Source organism: Prionailurus viverrinus, chromosome X (assembly GCF_022837055.1).
Source record: "Prionailurus viverrinus isolate Anna chromosome X, UM_Priviv_1.0, whole genome shotgun sequence".
NCBI classification, from domain to species: domain Eukaryota; kingdom Metazoa; phylum Chordata; class Mammalia; order Carnivora; family Felidae; genus Prionailurus; species Prionailurus viverrinus.
In genome coordinates, this window is record NC_062579.1 from 100,356,173 (window position 1) to 100,381,748 (window position 25,576).

General features: G+C 41.3%; 1 protein-coding gene across 2 annotated transcripts in view; it reads right to left on the reverse strand.

The window, feature by feature from the left end:
• ZDHHC9 (zinc finger DHHC-type palmitoyltransferase 9) overlaps window positions 1-23,266 on the reverse strand; it is a 32,199-nt gene extending 8,933 nt beyond the window's left edge. The window contains exons 1-6 of one of the 2 annotated variants that reach the window (XM_047843642.1): window positions 23,065-23,266; window positions 22,652-22,719; window positions 21,165-21,466; window positions 11,158-11,318; window positions 6,416-6,574; window positions 799-936 (exon numbers count right to left, since the gene is read on the reverse strand). In XM_047843642.1, coding sequence (XP_047699598.1) covers window positions 799-936; window positions 6,416-6,574; window positions 11,158-11,318; window positions 21,165-21,331 — 625 coding nt within the window. In that variant the 5' untranslated portion in view covers window positions 21,332-21,466; window positions 22,652-22,719; window positions 23,065-23,266. The remainder of the gene's footprint in view (window positions 1-798; window positions 937-6,415; window positions 6,575-11,157; window positions 11,319-21,164; window positions 21,467-22,651; window positions 22,720-23,064) is intronic. The other variant, XM_047843644.1, reaches the window with a different exon arrangement.
• Window positions 23,267-25,576: the final 2,310 nt, after the last annotated feature.

Here is a 25,576-nt window from a genome sequence, read left to right on the forward strand (position 1 = left end):
CCTACAAACTGGTAGTCTCCTCACTAAAGAGTTTACATTTTCAATGCAGGACCTGGCACTGGACTAGAGAGTCTGATAGAAGCCAAGCTTCCCACTCCTTTCCCTTTTCCCTAGCCTCCAACTATGGGCACAGATGGGGAATATTCATTCATAGCTGAAAGAAATCAGAAATATCCAAGAAAAATCCTCTCTCCTGATTAACCCATATCTCTCCCTTATTCAAAATCTAGTTGAGAACTCATCTCTTGATCAAGAGATGCCCCCTTTAACTCCACATCCCATCTGCCTTTAGGGTTACTTGGTAGTTGTGTGTGTGTGTGCGTGTGTGTGTGTGTGTGTGTGTGCGCGCACACACACACACACACACACGTGGGTATGTATTTTCTATCTCCCAAAGTAGACCATGAGCAACTAAAAGGTATTTTGCTGGTATAATCCCTCCTATCACCTGGACAGGGCAGGTCTTACAAGGCAGACGAAGAAAGGATGCAGAGCCAACATACATCCTCAGTCTTTGAGACTGCCTCAGAAATGTCCACTAGTCTGGGTACAGGCCATAATCACAGCCTCAACCTTCAGCAGAGGGCCAATGAGAAGGCCAACACACTCAGTAAATACAGATGGATGTGAGCTGAGTTTTGGAGCTCTGCTCAAGAGCAGTGCTCATTTCTACCAGGTCCTAGGATGCCTTTGCAATAGTAAAGTCCCACCAGGAAACCCAACTTCCCTCAGCTGTCCTTAAGTCTTCTCCCACTCCTCACCCCTATTCCAACAACACACACTGCCTTGCATACTCACTGAGGGCCACATAGACGATGTTGAAGGCGAAGACATAGATCGTGAGGAGGGAGAGAGACAGGATAAAGAGGTAGAAGTAGCGGTAGTTCCTCTTTCCAACACAATTCCCCACCCAGGGGCAGTGATGGTCGAAGCGCTCTGTGGGAGAAAGAGAGAGTCCAGTGCCAAAGCCGCCCAAACAAAGCACATACGACATCTACATAATACCTAATTTAGAGACCCCCAGTGTCACTGCTGATTTCAACTGTAAAAAACACTGGTTTCTATTTTTCACTTTTTCACTATGTTTTCATAGTCATCTCATTTGATCCCCACAATCACCCTGGAAGTTGAGCAAAATAAGATATTCTTTTCCTCATTTTACAGTTGGAGAAACTAATGCACTGAGGGATCACTGCCTCACTGCCTCACTGCTAGTTGACAAGAGACTTTGCTTTTCCAAAGAAAAACCTTTGGTGGACTTACTAAGTTCAGGAAGAATAAGTAGGTGAAAATACCCAAGGAAAGTTTTAAAAAATGAGTAGTGTGGTTTTTCTTAACCTCTAGTTATTTTTTTTTAAATGATAAAACTAGGTGGCTCAGTCAGTTAAGCGTCCGACTTTGGCTCAGGTCACGATCTCACAGCTCATGAGTTCAAGCCCCATGTCGGACTGTGTGCTGACAGCTCAGAGATTGGAGCCTGCTTCGGATTCTGTGTCTCCCTCTCTCTCTGTCCCTCCCCGCTTGCATTCTTCTGTCTGTCCGTCTGTCTGTCTCTCTCCCTCAAAAGTAAATAAACATTAAAAAAATTTTTTAATGATAAAACTACAACACTTAAAATGATGTGGCATAGCTCAATGGAATGGAAAGTACCCAGAAAGTCTCTAGAATATTTAAGAATTTACTGTCTAATAAAGGCAGTTCTACAAAAACAGTGGTGAAAGGAAGTATTATTCTATAAATAACTGACACAATTGGCTACTTGGTGGAAAATAAAGTTAGATTTTTTTTTCTCCTCACACAATTAATCAAAATTAATTACAGATGAATTAGAATTACATGTAAAAACAGAGTACAACCATAAAATAACTATAAAGAATAGATGAACATTTATCCCCTGTAGAGCAGGACAGTTTTAGCATAAAAGTAATGGAAGAAAACACAGATGAAAAAGAAAAATATATTTGACTCCATAAACCTTAATATGCATTTTATATATGTTAAAAATACTATAAAGAATCTTTAAACAGGAAAAAAACCAATGGGAATGTATGTAAATTTAGTATGTTAGTATATGAGAAGTCCTTACAAATCAATAACAAAATAAAAATACTCCTTTAAGAAAATAGTCAAAGGGCAAAAAGAGACAGTTAACAAATACCACATAAACATATATTTAAATGTTTTCAGATTCACTAATGATTCAGTGCAATACTAATACAACAATAAGACAATTTTTGCCTATTGAAATAAGAATATAAAAATAACATCCAGTGCTGGTGAGAATAGCATGGAATGGACACTAATATACTCTTTGTGGGAGTATAAATTGAGAGAAGCTTTCTGAAAAGCAATTTGGCAGTATGTGTCAACAGCCTTAATAAGGCTAACACCGCTTTGGCAAAATAAATTCATTTTTAGTAATTTCTCTTAAGGAAATAGAGATATGCACAGAAATTTAAGTTTAGCAATTTTTTATTACTATTTTTTATTGTGGTAAAATATAAAGCATGCATTTTGCCAATTTATTCATTCTAAGTGTACAACTTAGTGGCAATTACTACATTCACGATGTTGTGCAATCATCACCACTACCTATTTCCAAATATTTTCATCACCCCCAAAGAGAAACTCTGTATGCATTAAAGAGTAATTCTCCGTTTTCCCCTTCCCCCAGTCCCTGGTAACTTCTAATCTTTCTATCTCTATGCCTATTCTACATATTTCATATTAGTGGAATCATACAATATTTGGCTTCTCTGTCTAGCTTCTTTCACTTTAGCATAATGTTTTCAAGATTCACCCACACTGTAGTATGTATCAGCACTTTCTTCCTCATTATGGCTGAATAATATTCCATTGTATGGATATACCACATTTTGTTTATCCATTCATTTATTGATGGACACTTGGGTTGTTTCCAACCTTTGGCTTCTGTAAACAGTGCTGTCATGCTCACTGATGTACAAAAATGTTTGAGTCTCTATTTTCAACTCTTTTTGGTATTGATATGGACAGAATTGTGTCCCCCCAAAATTCATATGTTGAAGCCCTAACCCCCAATGTGACTGTATTTAGAAACACGGCTTCTAAGGAGGTAACTAAGGTTAAATGTCATAAGCTTAGGGCCCTAATCCTGTAAGATTGGTATCCTTATAAGAAGATGAGACACCAGGAGTGCATGAACATAGAAAAAGGCCACATGAACACAGCAAGAAGGTGGCCCACCTGCAAGCCAGACAGAGAGACCTCACCAGAAATCAATCCTGCCTGCACCCTGATCTTGAACTTCTAACCTGCAGAACTGTGAAAAAATAAATTTCTGTTGTTTAAGCTACCCAGTCTGTTGTATTTTGCTATGGTAGCCTGAACAGGCTAATTTAGGTATGTATATATATGTACACACACACACACACACACACACACACACACACACACACAAGGGATGGAATTGTTGGGTCATATGATAATTTTAATTCTATGTTTAACTTTTTGAGGAACTGCCAAACTGTTTTTCACAGTGGCTATGTCATTTCATATTCCCACCAGCATTGTATGAAGGTTCTAATTTCTCCACATCCTGAAATTTAATCATTTTGATTGCAGTGCAATAATAATGAATAAAATGGAATAGTAAATATATTTAATTATAGGAAACTGCTTAAATAAACTAGAATATTGAAAATTTTAAAAATAAACTAGAATGTAGCCATATGATGGATTATGCAGTCATTAAAATAATATATTCAAAACACATTTATTAAAGATCTGGAAAAATACTCAGGATATAATGTTAAGTGACAAAGGCAGGATTAAAAACTCTATCATGTGTGATCTATATAAGATCTAAATAAGTGGCACTGGAAGGAGATACAGCAAAATGGAGAGTAAATTTGGGATTAAGTTTTATTTATACTTTCTGTACTCTCCATATTTTGTACAATGAACATGGATTATTTTAATGAAAAACACACAAAGAATAAAATACATCATTTTTAAAAAGGAATAAGCTATGCACGGGTCAAAATAAAGACTGCAAGAATGGTACACCTCCTGGGGCGCCTGGGTGGCTCAGTTGGTTAAGCAACCGACTTCAGCTCAGGTCATGATCTCATAGTTTGTGAGTTTGAGCCCCGTGTCGGGCTGTGTGCTGACAGCTCAGAGCCTGGAGCCTAGTTCAGATTCTGTGTCTCTCCCTCTCTCTACCCCTCCCCCTCTCTCTATCCCTCCCCTGCTCATGCTCTGTGTCTCTCTGTCTCTCAATAATAAATAAATGTTAAAATAAGTAAATAAATAAATAAAAATTAAAAAGAATGGTACACCTCCTGATTAAAGGGCTACAATATATCTTTTCAGACAAGAAAAAGATGTAGAGAAGACACACACAAGTAGTAAGAATGGTACATCTCCTGACTAAAGGGCTACAATATATCTTTTCAGAAGAGAAAAAGATATAGAGAAGACACACCCAAGTGGTTAGGGTAATACCTGAATCAAGAATTACAGATATAGCCTCACTTTAAGCAAACTTGCCATAAAAATATTGGAAACTGTAGATTTATACAGATTTATTTTCACTACATTTTAAATTATACTTTTTCTGATAATATAATTAATATACGCTCATCATAGAAAACTTGAAAAAAATAAAAAAGAAAATGAAGGAAACAGCATCACTCAAAATTCCACAACCTATAGATAATAAACTATAAGCCTAAGCATTCTGGTGTATTTCCTTGCATATATCTTTACATATATTTTTTCAAATGTGCAACTGAGATCACACTATAAATGTAGCTTATCTCTTATTTTAGTTCATTTAGCTTTCTGATATGAGCTTTTTCCATAAGTCTATTGCATAAATGTCCCACAATTTATTTGACTGCTTATCTACTGGTGGACAATTACATTTATTGAATTTTTAATCATTATAATAATCCTGAGATAAATATTTCCATACCTAAACCTTTTACCACATCCCTGATTATTTTCTTAGGACAGGTCTCTAGAAAAGGAATCACTAGCATCAAAGGGTATACATGTTTTAATAAGGCTTTTAAGAATCTCACTAGGTTGTCTTCCAAAAACTTTGTTCCAATTTACACTCTTACCAGGGTAGGACTAAGCATTATCAGGTTTTCCTTGCTAATATTCTAGATTTTAAAAGATCCTGTTTTAATTTTTATTTCTTTGATTTTTAGTATGGGTGAATTTTGTTTCTTGTTAACTAGTTAATTGCATTTCCTGTTTCATAAACTGTCCATATTTCTACTGGAATGTTACTGCCTCTTTTTTTTAAAGCAATTTGTATGAGTTCTTTATATTTAAGAATATTAATAAGGAGAGGGAATTATTTATCAAAGCCCTCACATCTGACCTTCTTGAAATATCAAGTTTCCTGGCTAATTTAAAATGAGTTTTAATTTATAAAAATCCTATCTACACACAGATTTTTACCATATAAATTAAGATATATCTTCCCAACCTTTGCCTAAAGAATTGGCTAATAAGAAGAAAGCAATGTACTCAGTCAGGCATATTCCATGGCATATATAAAGAATGCTAGAAGTACGCTTATTACATATATATGTGTATATATATATATATATATATATATATATATATATATAAAGAGTTGCACATATATGTCTATCGATGGATATGTTTACTGCCTGTTTCTGATCTTTCTCAGGGTGCAGCACACATGAGGCAATGCTTACAACTAAGCCACATATATGCAGATAGAAGCACAGACCCATGTATTCTGCACACCTGCCACCCTTGCAGCATTACCGGAGAAAGATAAAATGACAGTTTTAGGATCAGACCTGTTCCAGTTGCATCTCACATTAATTACACGAACCTGCACAAAGGTGCTTCACCTATTTCCTCATCTGTGAAAAAGGGATAATACCTCATGGGGTTTTACAAGTCTTAAATGAGAGAAAGGGAAAGCACTTAGCACAGTGCCTCCTATATAGTAGGATCTCAATAAATCTTAGCAACTTTCTTCTTCTTGGGAACAGGATTTATATATCCCTTCTTTCCCTGAAGTTGCCCTCCAATGGACTAGGGTTTTCTTCCCCCTACATAAGATGGGTTCCACTTGAAACAAATCCAGTCAAGGAAAATGCAGATTTTAAAAACAGGTAAAGTTTACTTCCCCATTTACCAAAAAGGTTTTTTTTAGTAAATTTTAGACCAGAGGATATTTAAAATAAGATTTGATCTACACAAGTACAGTTGCTTTTTCACTTGTTCAGAAGCTTGCTTCCTATCTAAAGTTTCCTAACTAAATCTAGCTTATTTCCTATGTAAATCTATCTTCCCACTCCTATTGATTTTTCCCTAGAAAAATAACCCTGACCCTCTCCAACTCAGCCTTTCCCCCAGACAAAGCCCCTTTGGTTTTACTCACCCACACAGTTGTCACAGATGCTGCAATGGGAGGCCCGGGGTGGCCGGAAGATCTTGCACGTATAACAGTATTTCAGCTTCACAATCTGGTTGTTTATCTGAAAATTCTTGATACGAGGAGGTGGTCGCTGGCCCTGGGGCACTGCACCATTGGTAGCCTCTGAAGATCAGTAAAGACAGTTACTATCACTGCTAGCTAGCCATTATTTGAGTCCAAAAGTCCCACCACTTCTCAAAAAGCACTGGGAGTACTCAATAGTGCCCTAAGGGCCCACTGTTTTCTATAGACTAGCATTCCAGAGGACACTTTCAACATCACAGTGTCCCCCCAAATTCCACTGAATGCCATGCAATTCTTTTGTGCATATGTGAAAAAGGGTTTCTTCAAGTTTTGGGGGTTTTTGGCAGATTACAAAGAAAAGCATTCATAAAAGAAATAGAAATGGCTAAAAAATATATGAAATGAGGGGCACCTGGGTGGCTCAGTCGGTTAAGTATCTGACTTCGGCTCAGGTCTTGATCTCATGGTTCATGAGTTCAAGCCCCATGTCAGGCTCTGTGCTGACAGCTCAGAGCCTGGACCTGCTTTGGATTCTGTGTCTCCCTCTCTCTCTCTCCTGCTCATTCTCTCTCCAGAGCGCCCTTCTCCTGCTCGCGCTCTCTCTCGGTCTCAAAAATAAATAAACATTAATATATATAATATATATATTATATATTCCATATATATTATGTATTATATACATTGTATATATTATATATAATAATAAACATTAATATATATATATAATGAAAATACCCAAATTCACTAACAATCAAAGACATAAAAACCAACACAGATACTGTTTCTACCTACTATATTAACAAATATTAAAAAGAATAAGAATACCCAATGTTGACAAGGATGGGGAGAAGGTATTTTTATATATTACTGGTAAGCAATAAAGCAGTGGCTCCCAAAACTTTAAAGGTCTATATTTTTTGATCCATCAATTCTATTTCTAGGAACTTAACAAAATTACAAAGAGATATACAAAAGATGTTGGTGGAAAGATTATTTGTCACAGAGTCCCTTTTAATAGTGAAAACGTGAAAATAACCTCAGTGTCACAATAGGAGGTTGGTTAAGTAAATTATGATACATGCACAGGATGGAACATTATGCAACCATCTAAAATGATGTAGACAAGTGAATGAAGACACAGGACAATATTCACAATGTATTGCAAAATGAAAATCTAAGCTAAAAAGCAACATCCATAAAAAGATATTATCTTGCAAAAATAAAATATATGCATGAAAAAAGACTGGTAATACTTAGAAACAGAAAAACAACCTTTTAAAAATAAGAGTAATGTGTACTTATTGTAAAAGGTTTGGAAAAAACAGAAAATACATATAAGAAAAAATAAAAATCACTGAGAGTCTCTCAACTCAAGGATACCCATGCATTTTGATATATTTCCTTAATAGATAAATAAACATTCATGATTTTTAAAATTTGAGATATAGATATTATTTTGTACCCTATATTTTTTACTCAACATTATATGGTGAATGTTTTTCTGTGGTTGTTAAATTCTCTTCCAAAAAGATGAATATTGGCGATATAATAATATTCCATCATATGCACATCCTGTAATTTATTTGACCATTCCATATAGTGGCGCATTTAAGTGGTCTCTGAGTTTTTACTATTTAAGTGATGTTGCATGCAAAAACCTAAAATATTACAGATAAAGCTTAAATCCACTTTGATCACCACCACTGGGAATCCCAGTTCCCACCTCCCTTCCCCAAGAATATATACGTGTGTTAAAATTAATTTCTAAAACAGAAAGAAAAAAAAGAAAAGCATGTTGAAATCTGAGTAGTAAATATAAAGTTGCTGGCATTAAAATAGCTAGGCCCATATTAAAAAGAAAAAAAGTTCGGGCTTAATTTCAGCTCAGGTCATGATCTCACAGTTGTAAGATTGAGCCCCATGTCTGACTCTGTGCTGACAGCGCAGAACCTGTTTAGGATTTCTCTTTCCCTCTCTCTCTCTCTCCCTCTCTCTCTCTCTCTCTCTGCCCCTTCTCCGCATGTATGCTCTCTCGCTCTCTTTTTCTCTGAAAATAAATTTTTAAAAAAGAAAAGGACAAAGGAAAAAATGCCGAGCTAAAAATCCTTCTGCAGTAATTTGTATAACTCTCTGATTATTTCCTTTAGCTAAACTCTAAGTGAAGTGGAATTACCAAGTCAAAGGGTATGAACCCTTAAAACCCATACTGCTTATTGCCAAAATGCTTCCCGGGCAGATTGTATCAATTTGCACGCCCATCAATCTGTAGCATATGAGAATGCCTGTCTTGTTGCCCCCTAGATGTGCAGGATAATTCTAAAAACAGAATAATTTTTCAATTCACTTTGATTTTAAAAATATCTACCATATGGAATTTTTTTCCTTTTTTTGAAGAGTGGGGTAGATGCTGTGAAATCAAACAATAACAGTGTGTCACAAGTCTTAAAAGGATGATAGCTATTCATTAGAGAATGATAAAAGTACCAGCATGCCACCTTAATATTCCTTTGCATGTGCTTTACATGAGGGCACCTGTGAGATACAGTTCATGGTTTGTCCTCCCCATGAGGCACTATGATACAAGGAAATCACAGTGTCGCCTGCTGCCCATCCCCCAGCCCTCATGCACAGCATACCCAGCATAGGGCTGAATGTAGTGTTGACAAAAACTTGCTAACATAAACATATGTATGAACTCAAGAATGCAATCTTCTACACAGAGAACATGCTAAAAGGGGAGGTCAGAATGTGACAGCTCAAACCTGGGCTCTAGGCCCAGTGATCTGGCAAAACAAAACTAACCTTGCTAACACCTGCTGTGAGATGCAAAAGACAAGTCAAGGCACTGCTTTGACCTTCAGTTTCTCCATATGTGAATGGAAATGGGATGATAAAAGAATAATCCAGATGGAGAAAAAATGGCACACACAACTCTCCCTCCTATCTTCCTCCTAACTACCTCAGCTTTACCAGGTCTCCCCTGAACTCCGGCTGCACCAACACACCTGGCCTCTTCTTTCTCCCCACCATTCCCACCCTCTCCCCATCCCTAAGTAGTTCAGATGTGCACAAGCCTATGTCCCCCTGGCTCAACTAAAACAGGATGGAATTTTTAAAAAAGAAATTCAGGGGCGCCTAGGTGGCTCAGTCAGTTAAGCACCTGGCTTCGGCTCAGGTCATGATCTCACAGTCTGTGAGTTCAAGCCCCACATCAGACCCTGTGCTGACAGTCAGAGCCTGGAGCCTGCTTCGGACATGTGTCTCCCTGTCTCTCTGCCTTTCCCCTGCTCATGCTCTGTCTCTCTTGCGCGCTCTCAAAAATAAATAAACATTAAAAAAAATTTTTTAAAAAGAAATTCAGCAAGAAGCTAGAGGTTAATGCAGCTAAAATAAACAAAAGGAATACAAAAGCTTTCAAACCACTCTAGGAGTATCAAACCATCATACTTTACACCTTAAGCTTGCACAATGTTGTGTCAATTATATCTCAATAAAACTGGAAGAAAAAACATCAAATGGAAATGGGAGAAAATATTTTGTTAGTAATAGCATGCATATAAACATCAGGAATAAACTCAATATAAGACATACAGAAACTAGGCTTTAAAACTATAAACATTTTATCCAAGGGCATAAAACTCAATCTGAAAATAAAAACACAACATTTTCTTAGATAGGCAGATAATATTATATAAATGTAGATTCTCTCAAAAAATATAAATGTAATGCAATACCTATTATAACCCTGATAGATTTGTGTGTTTTTAATTAAATAAAATAATATTAAAATAAAAAAACAAACAGTCTAAAAATCTAGAAGCATATTGGTGCTCCATGGGCATAGCTTTTAGTCTTACAACTTCTGGGTCCCTTTCTTCTACTCTGTCTGGCTTGGATGCTGACTCAAGCTACTTGGGTACTGGACTTGCAAACAATTTAGGGAGGCACTGATGTTGGGTCTGCTGGGTTCCCAGTCCCTGCTAGTACTGGTATCACAGCCTTCTTTCCCCGTGTGAGCTCCTAGGATATTCCCTCCTCTAGCCCTGGGATCTTCAGCTTTAATTTGTGGAGTCACCCTGGCCCGTGGCTATTGTATCACTTTATCTCTGTCCCAAAGAGACCTGAAAACTACACTGTAATCAGCCTATAACTGCTTCCATTTCCTTCCTTTACCTTCCTAGAATTCTCAATGGTTCTTGGCACCATGGCTGTCTCCTCTCATCTTGTGTATTCCCTTAAATCAGGAATTCTTGGTGGGGCCCGTGAATGTGCTTCAAAAGATCTATAAGTCCCTGAAATTACAGCCACAATTATATGTATATGCAAACATATAAGAATATTTTTTATGAAAAGAAGGCTTATAGCTTTCATCAAAAAAATCGAATGCGTTGATGACCCTTCAAAAGTAAAAAAGGCCATCCTCTTGGGAACAGTGGAGCAGGACCTTGGTAACAAACCCCTCCCGAAATGCAACCCAACACAAGGAAGTATGAAGCATATGGCTTTCAAATCTTGCTAAATCTGCCTTACCAAATTCATAGGGTGGTCATGATCTCAGATTCAGTTTCTTACACAGGGAAAAGGCTAGAAGTGATTCTTAATCTGCAACTACATGATTCTATTCCCTTAGTGATTAAAGTCACCCACTGCACAGCATCATGCCAGCTGGTCAGAAAACTCACCTATCTCCATTTCTATGAAAGCTGCTTCATCTGGTAGGGCCCGTGGGATCACTCCAGGGTCACTGAAGCTGGTCCTCAACAGTGTAGCCATGGAGAAAAGGAAGAGCATGGCAGCAAACACAGGGATGGCAGGAGACAGCTGGACAGCCAGGTAGCGGCATCTGAAGAAAGCAGCCAATTGAACATTTAGTTATACCTACCCTGTATTGACCTCAAATTGTTACCAGCTTGTTGATCGGGTCTCCACAAGAAAATCGGCAGTACCTTGAGGGAAGGGACCATGTTTTTTCTTCTCTTGAATTACCCATAACTCCTTATATACGGTTCTGCACATAATAGGAAGTCAACAATTATTTGATTGGTGGACCTATAACCTAGAGAAGACAGTCTCAAGGGACTTCTCCTATCACCAAGTCCAGTCCCTCCTTTTGGCCTGCTGAAAACCCCATTTCCTCTGTGCCTCATGAAAGGCTCACACCTATTAAGGTCAGGGAAGCAACTGAGCCTGGACTTGTAATTACCACAGGTTGCTCTTACTTTGGCAATGTGTAGAGCTTTTCAAAAACACTCATCTAGCATTAGGCCTGAGCTCAAGGAGGAGGAAGAAAAGATGAGGACTATTTATGAAGCAGGGTCCCAGTATCAGACAGAGGGTAGGTCTGGCATGCTTCAAAGCCAATGAAAAGTTTCTGGGCTGCTGACTGACTTTGAAACATCCATTCTTTTCTCTCCTCAATGACCTCTGCTAGTAGGTGCCTACTGACATTAGGCAAGGAAAATCTCCTAGCACCCCTTCTCAACATAATGTTTCCTCCCCCTTTCCTCATAATTCATCTGGAAGACTACCCCTCTTCCTCTCTGGATATCCCAGCTCTACTCATCTTTCAGGTCCCAGAGACATCAATGCCATCATTGTCATCATCACAATTTACTGAGCATTCACCATATGCCAGGCATTGCACTAAGCCCTTTATATGCACCATCTCATTCAATTCTCACACTAAATCCACAAGGTAGATTTGATAGAGAGAGGTCTTAGAGAGGTCTTGCCTCCTCTGAAAGGCCTATCCTAAGCTGCACTAATCTCTCCCTTCTCTACCGCTGTCATCCTCATTGCCAGAGCCTTGTATTGTTTCCTAGCTGTTTTTCACTATGTTGACCTCATCTCCCCCAGCTGGACTTCATAAGAGCAAGAACCTTGTCTTTTTTGGAGTGGGAACATTTGGGGTTGAATTGTGGTTCTACCAGCTCCTAGCTGGGTGACTTAATTAACTTCAGTCTCCTTATCTGTGAAATGAGGATAATAATAGCACTACATAGGGTCATTTTGTGGATCAAATGCATGAATATAAATAAAGTACTTAGAACTGTACCTGACACATAGTAAACTTTAAGTAAATGCCAGCTGTTAACAATTACCATCATGCTTCTTTATCTCCCAGAGCTTAATGCAAGTACAGGAACAAAGAAGCTACCAACAAATACTTGTCACATTCAACTGAATTTCAAACCAAATAAATAGGAATATGCGATGAGAGTTATCACTGACCTACTTTTATTCTCTTCCTCCTGGGGGACATTTTTTCATTCAACACAGAGATCTTCTCTTAGAGGCAGACTATAAGTGGATGAGCAAGGACCAGAGGGAGAGCAGAAAAAGTACGCTAAGGAAAAAGGCTTACCTCATCGGCATGGGGATTAAGCAAGCTGCTGTCCATTCAGAGCAAACATTTAACCCCGGGGTTATACATTCGCTGTAGTTTTGGAACAGTCCCCATGAGATCCTCCCCTTGCCTCCCCGCCACACACACAACTGCATGAAGGGTGCAAGTCAACTATAATATTAGGCTGAGCGGTTTGTCATAAAGGTGAACATATGTAGTAAACTTGCAAAATGATGTTTGTGGCTTTTTGTTTGCCTGCTTATTTGTTTTTTAACAAAATCCTTGGTCTTAGTCTGCTTTTGTATGACTTACTTCCTTCTAAAAGCTAAGGGTAGGGGACAAAATTTGAAGAACTGAAGGATCTGACTTAGTACAGAGTAATTAAAGCCCCTGCATATCACTACCTTGTGGATTACCCTCTTTTCCATTGTTTCACCTTCAGTAGTACAGATAATCAAGAAGTGAATTCAGAAACAAAAGTCACCTCCACCTACCAGGGACCCAAAGGACACAAGAGAAATACAAGACTGTTTCACAAGCAAGCCAAGTAAAATTACCACACTAACAGAAAACAGCCATCTTTCTAATCACTGCCCATTTCTAAGATCACTCTTGAAAACAAGTAATGTCTCTAGGACTCAAACTGCTCTGGGTGTACAGCATCCAATAAATAGACTTAGAAAAATCAGAGCCATCCAAGCAGCCACCAAAGGGCTTTTAAATTGTCTTATTACAGGAAAAAAAAATAGAGAGGAAAAAGGGGCGCCTGGGTAGCTCAGTTGCTTGAGTGTCTAACTCTTGATTTTGATTCAGGTCATGATCCCAGGGTCATGGGACTGAGCCCTGTGTTGGGCTCTGCACTGAGTGTGAAGTCTGCTTGAGATCCTCTCTCTCTGTCTGCACCTCTCCACCACACTCTCCCTTTCTCTTTCTGTCTCTCCTTCTCTCACATAAAAAAAAAAAGAATACCAAATAAAAAAAGATAGAAAATATATATACATCTCTCTCTCTCACACACACACACACGCACACAATGTTAACCCCATGCACAAAGGACCTGAGATTAACTAAGTCCCATTCCAACACCTGCTTGTCAACCAGACAAAGAGCAACTTAGATTTGAATTATGCTACGCCGTCAAGGATAAAGGTCTCTGTAATCTCCACATGGACTATCTTCTGCACCTGCTAAAACAATCCACTCTGTGTGTCAACAAGTACACAATAGGCCCATTGTATTGTTCTCCAGAGATGAGGCTACTGGCAGCCAGTTGTCACTAGTGAGTGGGTGTGGCTGAGAAGGCAGATGTGGAACCAACAGGCCTTTCCACTCCAAGTAAGAGGAAACTAAGAGAGCCAGTGGCTAAGACTACTGTAAACTATAACATGTCATGTCTGTCTTTAGCAGTTATGATCAAAAATATCCACATAGGTTAATACCATAATTGCAGTAAGCTATGGGCCTGTCTCTGACAGGAATAGGGTATGTGTAGATTTGGTGGTAATTCCCAATATTGATCTGAAAAGTCAGGAGTATCCTAAATCAGTAATTTGTCTTAGTGAAAGATGGGATCTGTCATCCACAAATATAGGCTGTTTCTGAAACCCCCTAGTACTTTCCATTCATATTACTTCTTGGAATAATGATATCCATACGCTTCTTGAAACAGAACTCTCTTTTGTCTTCAAAGTGCCAAGAGAATTTCCCCCTTCTAGAGAGTTTAGTGGCTGCTTTTCTCCCTTGTAAATTTTATAAATGCTACCATGTCCCCACTAAGTCTTCATTTATTCCACCTGAAGAGATATCATTATTTTAAGCCATCTTCTACCAACTTCTTGATTGGCCTCAGGTTTCCATAGCTAGGCTAAATGACTGGACTTCCACATGTCCCATGGGCCACACGGTGGTACTGTCTAGCAGTAACCAGTAGTGCCAGGCTGGGCTGGTGTGTCATGTTCCATCCCCCATCCCCAGCACGGTAGTTCATTGGAGGGACAATGATAATGACACAGACTTCAACTGATGTGAAAAAACTCAAAAGAGATTCATAAGTGGAACCTGTAAGAAACCAGACAGATTCCATAGCAGGGCTCTGCCTCAAAGACTGGGAGTGTGGATTGGTGTTCTATACAATACTCTACCTCTAAGTCTCCCCAAAAGCTCAGTGCCAACAAGTATTTATGGGCCTAACAAATGAAGAACAAGAGAAAATGGGAGTTAATATTGTTAGGGAAAACATAACTAACATATGAAACAGCTACAGAATAAGATAAGACCAGTAATCAAGGGTTAGGATGGTGATTCATACCCTAAGGACTATAAGTGGTCAGAGAAGAGCTCTCTTGGGAAGCTGGTGGCTGCTTAAAACTGCTCCCATAGCAGCCATTAAGGGTGGATTTAAGCACAGCTTGGAACAGCAGAAAGGGCCCAAGGATTAGAGCCCCATGATGGCCCTTAGCCCCACATAATGGCAATAAGCCTTTGCTATAAGTTCTCACTGATATGGGTCGTTGTCTGTCCTTTTACATACTACTTACCTCTAAAGCGTAGTAAACATATAGAACCACCTATAAGACTGACTCAAGGGTCTTCTGATGACACTTCAGAGTCTGCTGATAGGGAAAAAGTTTCCTTAGACACTAAAAACATAATTGAAAATCAGCCCCTGACTGCTATGTGAAGGTCAGGGGAAGATGTATACCCTGTCTTGTTCCAGTAGCAATGGGGAAAATTAACCAAACAGGGACATTTTCAATTTTGAGGCAATGAACCATCCTCTCACTGAAGAGGGCCAAAATCTGTAGCCAGGCAAGCCCGCTAAGTAGTTGCTAAATCTGTTATAATAGCAAATTTCACATTTCAGTTACACCAAAAGTAACAAATTTCAAATATAACAAATAAAAAATTTCAATTATAATATACCCCTGCCTAAAAATTTAGAACAATTCCCCACTCTTTATTAATCCCCAAACCCCACAGGCCAGTATTCCAAGGCCCTCCATTAGTTAAACTGCCCTTACCTAATCATCATCATAAGGTTCTTGTCTTCTCATTGCTCCATTCCAGAAACATACCCCTAATTACACTGAATTCACTAGCTTCTTGCTATTGCAAAATGAATAAGGTGCTTCCTTTGTTCTTAAACACAATACTAGCAGGCATCTCTGAGGAAGATTTAGAAGGTCTCTTCTCTCCTTCAATAAACATCTCAACTGATGTCGGCATGCTGGGGGACATCCCTGTTCTTTGTGCTTGCTTTTCCCAAAATAGAAAATCACTATACTCAGTTAAAACTCATTCTCAAAAGATGGGAGATACATTCGATAGAGATTGACAGTGTGAAACTCATTATCACAAAAAGTAGTAGAGACTGAATATACACAGATAAATTCTGAATTATGGAACTGCAAAGAAAGGAAAGCATACTGTTCAGAAGACATAACTCAACCCTTCTGCAGGGAGTGTGCTTTATCAGGAAGTTGAACTTAGCCAAGTACTATAACAGATTGGTATCAGAGAGACAACTATGATGTTCTAAAACTATCATTTGGTTGGCCAAGTCATAGACATAATCTTGGGCTAGGTAAAGCACAAGATAGAACCTGCAAAGAAAAATTTTCTGGAGAATGTTCTCTTGGTTAGAGATCATGATAAAGTCACATTTCCCCCTTTCCAATCTCATCTAAGTAACTTCAGGAACCTGGATCTTGTCACTATAGGCACAAATATTCTGCCAGGTCAGTTTGGCTTTTGTCTACATAGCTCTGTGTCTCCTCAATCCTGGCAACTTTGTGTTGTCAGATGACCATTTTTCTTTCCTCTGTCTGCAGGGACATGATGCCCGTTTCATCAGGATCACCCACATGGTAATGAGGTAGGGAGCACATATTGCTTAATTTTTCTCCAAGCCACCCTCATTCCGGCAGCAAGGACTCTGAGTGATCACAGAGGTAATGACCCCTCATAACTCACAAAGCTTACTTTCTAGGTTCACACTTAGAGATGGGCTTCCCTGTTCCTGCAAGGCTACCAGAATGCCATGCCAGGATGCTACCAGTTTTCTACAAAGATATCTTCATTTCCTAGGAGCATAGCTGGGGAGGCCCAAATAACCTAGATGCCACTAGGTAACATAATCACTAGCTAGCAAGAACCCAGAATATGCTGGTCTAGCACTTGGCAATATGCACACTTTAGTAAACCTGAATGTCTTCTGGATTCCATATTCAAAAGGTTACAATGAGATGAAAGGTAGTGTGTCATACAGAGGTATTGGTTGTCCAGCTGATCTTGGTAAAGTAACCTCTTCTGTGGGCCTGGTTTCCTCACCTGCAAAAGGATGGAGATAGTCTCCAAGGCCACTTCCAGTTCTACCATTCTATGATTATGTGAGTCAAGACATTTAAAGTGTATCCAGAATGTGTTATTAATTCAGTAACATTTACTGACCATCTATGCTATGTAAGCCCTGGCAGAGGGCACTGTGGGGGCTACATAGACATAGGAGATAGTCCCTGACATTGAAAGAGCTCAAAGTGCAATAATCATAGAATTTAGAAATCTAAGAAATGTCATAAGATTATGTGTTAAATGAGCAGTATGTATGATTAGTCCTACAAATGCAGGAATTATTAGAAAGGTTTCATGAAGGAAAACTCAAGAAGGGACTTGAAAGAGCGGTAGAATTTGGATAGGCTAGAAGTGGGTCAATTACTGAGCAGCGTTACAAAGCTTTTTTCAGTTCATCCAATTCAATGACTCCTCTGTACATCAGAAGCAACTATGTGTGTCAGTCCAACAGGGTTTGATAGTGCCTTGATACAATTTCCTCTACATACAGCACAATGAGGCATAAGCACTGATCATAGCAGCAAACTGCTTCTACTTCAGGTGTCAAAAGTCACATAGTCATTCTTGCCACAAGAGAAGTCTGGGTACCTTGACCCCACCAGTGATCTGGTCACAAAGTTAAAAGAGATAGCTAGGAAGCCAATTCCAGATAACAGTGCACTTGGTCCTTCCCCCTAGCTTTATCAGGAAGTTGAATTTGACTACCTACTACAATAGTCTTTGAGTGGCTGGACACCTCACAGTTGTCAGTGTCATTCTGCTATAATGTCCTGACATTACCAGCCAAGCTGGTGGCTACATGTTTACACAAGCTGGACAGGGTTTGGCCAGAAAAGACTGAGAATGGCTCATGTGGTCAAAGCTGAAACTGGCATATACACACACATTTCCTAAATGCCTCCCCCTAAAGATAAATTAAGAAATCCTTTTCTTAAGCACTGCACAATTTTCACTCTGCTTTTAAAGTCAATACTTTTACCATAGATACAATTACATTTAAATATGTAAATGTATTTAAATACGGCTACCTACTGGTAATCTATCCTTTCCTTTTTGTGTGTATTTGAATCTTCCATACAAACACAACAGTTATGCAGAATTTCAGACTCTTAGAGTTGCAAGAGGCTCAGTGATAATGTAGTCCAATTTCCCATTCCAGGCAGGAATCCACTTTGTGACAGCAGCCCTTAGAGGTGGCTACCCAGTATCTTTGGAAACACTTATAACAACACAGAGCTAACTAGCTCCTAGATGGACAACCTTTATTCATTTTATGTATTCAGCCTACTGTCTGTCCAATGAAAATTACAGGCCCCTCCTTTGAGAAGCCTAAACATATAAAGGCAAAATCCAAAAATAAAAAGATATCCACTGGCACCACTAATACTGCATGTTTTTCATCAAGGGGTGCCCACATGCCTGACCAGATTTCTCAAGCCATCTGGCCAACCCAGGGCTGTGCCATGGGCAGCTATAAATCAACTTGCGCTTGTTCCTAAGCACCTGCTGCAAGCGAGACCCCACTACTAAAATGCAGGTCCAGATGTGCAGCAAGATCTAGACTTCCCCAAGGCAAAAATGCAACAGTAAGAGGATGTGGAATCTATGCTCCTAGACAATTTAGGGACGAAAATAGACAGCCCTCTTCACTGGTGGTTCAGACACCCTCACCAGCCTGAAGGCAGGGGACTGGATCAGCTGATTTCCTGAAGTCTCCCTATGTTCTAATACTAACTAAGGGGCCCGTATCCTGTCCCCCAAATCCCATCCCCCACTGTGTGGTTGGTAGTGAATTATATACTCCAAAGGAAACAGTCAACCAGAAAAAGATTTCATTCTTCAGAGGCAGGCTGGTGTCCTTTGTACAGCCTGTCATCAGCTAGGCATAAAGCAACCACCACCTAGAGTGTCTGTATGTCTATACGTGACAGACACACATGGACAGACACACACACACACACACACACACATATGCACGCAAACAGATTCAACCACTCTCAGTAAAAATGATTCATTGCCAGGGTCCTCTCCCCTTTGGTCAGACTTATGCTTCCCCATTCCACTCCTTAGCTAACACGTTTACTTCCTTCTCCCTTCCCCCACTTCTCCCTCCCCCAGCCTTACACTAAAAAATATTTACTCTATCATACAGACAGCTGTAACTCAAGGCAGTTTATAAACAACCTCACCCTTCATATCTGAGGGCAAAGCACAAGAAATAACTTGGGGAAAAAAGTCGTCTTGGTAGAAAACTTAACCTGCCTCTGTCAAACAGTAACTTAGCTAATTATAAGCTTCATCCCACAGGCGGTTTTGTTCAAAGGCCTTTGGGGCCTAAGTGGGACAGATCCAAATCAGACTCTGTCTGGCTCCCAGTTACAAAAAAGGCCAAATGCCAATAGCTCCAAATTCCCAATTCCCCTGGACAGTCAAACCAGAGGTTTTCTGGGCCCAGAATTACCAGCTCACTCAGGGCATAGAAACAAATCTCATCTCTATTTTAAATAGTTCCAACCTCACAAATTTAACTCTAAGATGGAGGGGAGTGGCGGCAAAAAGAGCTAGTGATTCAGCAGGGTAAGGACTGAAAGAGAGGGAGAATGATAGAAATCAGAGTTCAGCTCTGCACTTCCAAAAAGAAGCAAGGAAAGAATAAAGCAAAAAAATATCTCTTTTTGGAGAGAAGGGTGAGAGGGGACAGCATTTTATTAGTGTTACACGTATGCCTGCCTGATTGCACATGCTCACTTATACCACACACAAGTACACACATATACACACGCCACCGTAAACCTAAAACTGGGAAAGCAACTAAGAAGCCATCTCCAACCTGACTGACTTCGCCAAATACTTCACAAAGTCAGAAGCAAAAGAGCCTTTGACAAAGAGCTTCTCTGACCTTCCTTTTCTAGCCCTGTTATAAACTTCCCCCCACCCCTGCCACTGTTGCTCAAGCCAGCTGCAACCATCAAAAAGTCTGGCAAAACAGCCTGAAAAATCACTCTTGATGCACTGGGAAAGCCTGGAGCCCTTACAGAAGGACAAAAATGAGCTCCAAGAGATCAGAGCTCATTTTGATTACCCACAAAGGCTAGCCAAGGGGGCCCCCCTCCTCCCTGCCACAGCCACACCGCAGCCTGGGAGCCCCCGGGGTCATGGTAGTGCATGAACTATAGCAGACTCATATCAGGGGTGGCTCACAGTCTACACACACACCTCTTGGCTCCTCAAGGCCCTCCTCATAATAATCCCAAAGCAATTAGCATTGTTCCCATCCCTAGAGCGTACAGCATTCTCAGCATACCCAGTAGTCAAGCCACAGTACCCTAGAATCCAACTGGTCACCTCCCTAGAGCAGTGACCTATACAGGCTTCAAATGGTGGCTCTAGTACTAGCTATTATATCAAAGAAAAAAACAACTCCAAAGCTGGTATCAGACACACACAGAATACAGAGTTGTTTATGCTGAGTGATCTAGAGTGAAACTCACATTTAAAAAGCACATATGTGCCACACATGCAGCTGAGGCTGGAACCAATCTGCAAGTTCCCAGTTCAGTTGGCTTTTCAATTTAATAGCTAGGAGAGGTGACCCAGAATAAAAGAATAGGTGAGTTTTGTGGTATAGAGTTATGACCATGAGGGCTGCCCCTAGGCCCAAGAGGGATGGGGAAGATGGAGTCTGTCACTAAACTCCTAAGGAGACCAGTGAAAAGGAGAGGTGAGTAACAAAGACAAATGCCTTTATTTCCCAAGTGTGCCAGGGGTAGCCCCAAATCTGTGCTACAAAATTGGTATCAAAGGTCTTGGGTTTTTAATGAAGCACATACCCTGTTACAAGCACAAGGAAATGAACTCAGTTAGCATAATCTATAGACATTACTCAAGAGGATAGTGGTATCCAAGGACCATCCACAAACTCTCCAGAAAGAAGGTTCTTCCCCTGGACTCAAAGTGACTATAATCAGGCAAGTCTACTCAATAGAAACTCACTCGAAGGCGAAGAAGAGTGTACATGTCCCCAAGATGAGGAAAAGGGTCAAATAGAAGATGCCCTTTTGCCGGGCCATCATGACTCGACCATCACAGCAGAAGGTGTTCCTGCCTGGGAGTTTCTCCCATTTCCGTGTCACCTTCTTTCTCACCACCATCACAGACATGATTGGAATTCCTGGTTCGAAACGGGCTTTGTGATTACAAGAGAGAAGAAAGAGAAGCTGAGCCCAACTTTGAAATCACGATGCCTGCTATTGCTGCCGCGGGGTCAAACATCATCAAAAGTCCAATTTGTAGCCCTAAGAGAAAGCACAAAAAGAAAAATATAAGGCAGGAACAAGAAAATGCAGTTCAACCCTCCTTTACCAGAGGTGGAAAAATGAGCACTGCCTAAAGGGGTAGTGGTAGGGAAGTGGGAAAAGTTTATTTCCAATCTGTGTGTATCCTCTAAAAGGAGAAAAGGCTAAATGTTCTCAAAAAAGAAGGGGGTTACCATGTCTTCTTACTATGGATTTAATAATCCCTATATTTCCAATATAATACTGATGATTTTATCATCATAGAACCTTGGAACTAGAAAGGATTTTTAGGGCGATAGCCCCAATTACTTTGTTTTGGAAACAAGTAAAGACCAAAGAGAGGAAATCAGTTGTCCAGGGTCACACAGCCGCAAAGCTAAGCCAAGAAAACACGTCTGCTGACTTTCAGGCCAGAGCACTTTCCACTGTACCACAGTGTTCTATAATCATCAGTAAGAAGACTCAAAATAATGGTAGAGTTTCCATCCTTAAGGAGCCATTCCCTCCCCTCCTCCATTCACCTTCTTTCTTTAATTAGCCACTCAAATATGAATCACACCAGGGAACAAGTCACCCTCTGGCAGGGCTAGGAGGTTCTGGACACTCTGTACACATATCCAGGTTGTATTTACTCAAAACAGATTTCCCCTAATCAAACCCTCTGTAACTTCCTGAGTCTGGGAAATGAACCAATCTTGCTAGTCTAGCCTAACATTTGTGGGAATCTTAATGAAACCACATCACAGACCTGTAGGTGAAAGGCTGACTTAAGCAGGAGAGTTCTGGAATGGTTGGGGGTGGGGTGGGTGGACATGTCAGCAGCTAAGAAAAGTCATAAAGGTGCTTGCTTTCTGGGACATTCCATAAGTACCATCACCACTTGGTGATCCTGAACCCCCAGGCCCAGGCTTTCTCAGCCACTGCCACCCTTCTCTTCTCAGGTGTGGTGCTGTGGCCTCTATTTACTGACACCACATGCCCCACTCTGGCAAGAATGAGGTGGAAACCTGCAGCCAGCCTGACTGATGAGAAACAACCAACCCGAAATCATTACGGGCTGGAGAGGACAAGGGTCCAAATAGAGACTAGGCTCTATTTGAGCAGGGAAATGAGAAAGCAAGAAGCCTTGGCAAAGGGGAGGAAGCACCAGAGGGGCAGAGAACACTTCCTTTGTGTAAAACTAACCTGGAAAACAATCTCCTCCAGATAAACCGGCCCAGCGGGAGAAGGGAGACCAGGAAGGGGAGCCGGGCCTGGGAGAACAAAGATCAAAATCCGTCGAGAGCCAGCGACCGGCCCACCAGCCTGGGGCCCGAGGCCCGAGGCCCGGGCGGGCGGCGGGCGCGGCCTCGGGAGGCCAGCCCTGCCTCCGCCACGCAGCGGACCACCGCCCCAGGCAGGTTGGGACGCGCGCCACCTCCCCACGCTCATACACACTCACACACGCCCCGCCACGTGTAGTCAGCCGCGGTCAGGGGCTCGGCGGCTGCCCAGCTGAGAAGGCCAATGCCAACGTCCGCGCGGCTGGGTACAGCGGAGGGGCTGTTAGCCCACCATGCGGCCGAGCCCAGGAGACCCCAACCCCCACCCCTCGTTACCTGAACCCTGGAGACCGAACTCGGCGGGGAACTGAGGGCAGGAAGTGGACTGTCCCAGGGGACCGCGTCAGCCGCCAGAGGTGGCAGCGACTTCTCCTCCCCAGCCCCGAGGCTGCCTCCTCCTGACAAGGGGCCCCAACGGTCGGGGCCCTAAACCAGCTGTGGCAACCGCCCACCGCTGGCCGAATGGAACGCTCCTCACGTCACCAGGTCGTTCCAGTAGTTGCTCGCCCCCCATTGGCTGCTCGGCCTCGGCGCCTCCGCCCCTGCCACCCCTGCCCCGAACTACCATTGGCTGCCCCGAACGCCACTCGACGCTGCCTCCTCCCCGTTCCCCCACCCATCTCCCGGCTTCGTGCCCACCTGCCAAGCCACTGCCAGCCTCCCTTTGGGGTCCGAGAGCCAATGTGAGAAGCGTCGCTTTCTACTGATATAGTTACGCAGACACGGAGGTGAAAGGTATTGCTGATGAGACAAGGAGAGACAGGGGTACCAGCCTCTTCTCACACACACGGCGAGACGCTGAAGCAACACTGGCTCGCTGATCCGGGTGCTCACTCGGGCTCACCCAGGGCTCATACTAGGTCCGCCCTGGGCCTCTTCGGCCCTATTGGCAGGAAGTCAACCGCGACCCGGGATTTTACTCGTTTTTAGCATAAAGACAAGTCCTCTGCCTCCCAAGTCCCATTCAGTAGTTAGGGACTTCACCTCTGTCCCAGCACCCTGGCTTTTGGAAGAAAACACACATAAAAAGGAACTTGAAAGGGACACCTGTCTCCAGGAACATAGAATCATTTTGCAGTACCGAAAACAAATAATTGACGAAGTTAGAAAAACTCTACTGACAGGACTTAAATTCTTCCAGGTAGGTAATGAAGTAACATTGCCAAGAAGGTTGTCAATTACTGTTCGTTTTGGAAAGCTTATGATAATTGAGGAGGGCGGGGATCCAAGGCAGAATCCCCACCCACCAACCACATTGATTTTTTTCCTTCTGCCACTCTCACCTCTGCAGTTACTGCCACAATGAGCCACTGCTACTGATCTGAGTGAGTCGCATCCTTTAGAAGTTCGAGATTGGAGTGGGGAAAACAGTTGAGAACCAGGGAATTAATATTATTACAGAGGACTTTAAAAGGCATTAAGTCTGTTTTCACTAGTATGGCTCTTGGCTTCCAAATATAAGAGGAAATATGACAAAGGGCTGAAGGTGACCTCTCCTTACATGTCACACTGTTGGGGACAATGCCTAGATTGCTACCCATTTTCCTGAGCTTGAATAAAGTTTCTCTACGGTGAGAGTATTTGCAATTAGTACACAGGAGACTGCCAAAGCTCTTCCCAAGGCAGAGTTTTGGTGTGTTAGTTGAAGGATCATGTACATGGTCAGGAACTAATTCTCCTTTACAGTATTTGGGTCCCACATCATATGAAGGAAAAAAAAAAGCTATCTAATGATAATTACATTTGACACTTTCATGGCACCACCCTTCAATCAAAAATTTTAAAGGATTAAAAAATCACTAGGTAATTCTCTTATGAGAGAGATGTGTTATAATTAATTTGTAGGGTAAAGTATATCTTTATAAAGCTTCTATTGTTCCTTAGCACTCATGCTGATTATAATCACTGCTTTATTCCCTCTAAACTGTATGATCACTATAATTGCCTCCCATTCTCCCCTTTGATTCCTGGAAGGTGCTGGTGTTGCATACACTTGGCTATCAAAGGGAGAGGAACTTCCCTCGGCCCCATCAGACCCCTGGATTCCCAAGCCTGTACCCACTAGATGCCCTTAGGGATAGCATGTGTATCCCAGCTGCCATCCCCCTGACTGTGGAGCAGTCAAAAATAAATCTCTGCAGCTTCCAAACATACTTTGTCCATATCTCAGGTGCAGGTGAAGCCCAGGGAGTCCTGTAATTGATGTGTTACAGCAGTGCATTCCTGGGCTCTGCCCCTCCCTGCTGTGGGTCACATCCCTCTGGGATTAAGTGGCTGTGTAGGTCAGGCTTGTTTTATTACAATCTGTTATTACTTGTGTTTACCACTAAAAGAAAAATAAGGAAGATTTATATGGACAAACATTCTGTAACACTTCCTTCTATGTAATTACATCATTTTATATAATCCTGAAAGTCTTAATGCACACACACAACTAAATTGTGACTATAAAATGAGATTGTTTCTTTTCTCTTCTCAACAAACCTCCCAGACTTTATGTATCCAAATGAGGGTTGGTTCCTTTGAAGGGGAGTTACAGCCATGTGATGGGCACTAGAAACACCACTGGAATAAAGGCATCAGCTTCCATTGTGTGGTATACATTTTGGTGTGCTTGTTTAAAAATATCTGTCTCCATGGAGCACGTGGGTGGCTCCATCGGTTAAGCATCCAACTTTGGCTCAGGTCATGATCTCGCCATCTGTGAGTTTTCGGTCCATGAGTTTGAGCCCCGCGTCGGGCTCTGTGCTTGACAGCTTGGAGCCTGGAGCCTGCTTCCAATTCTGTG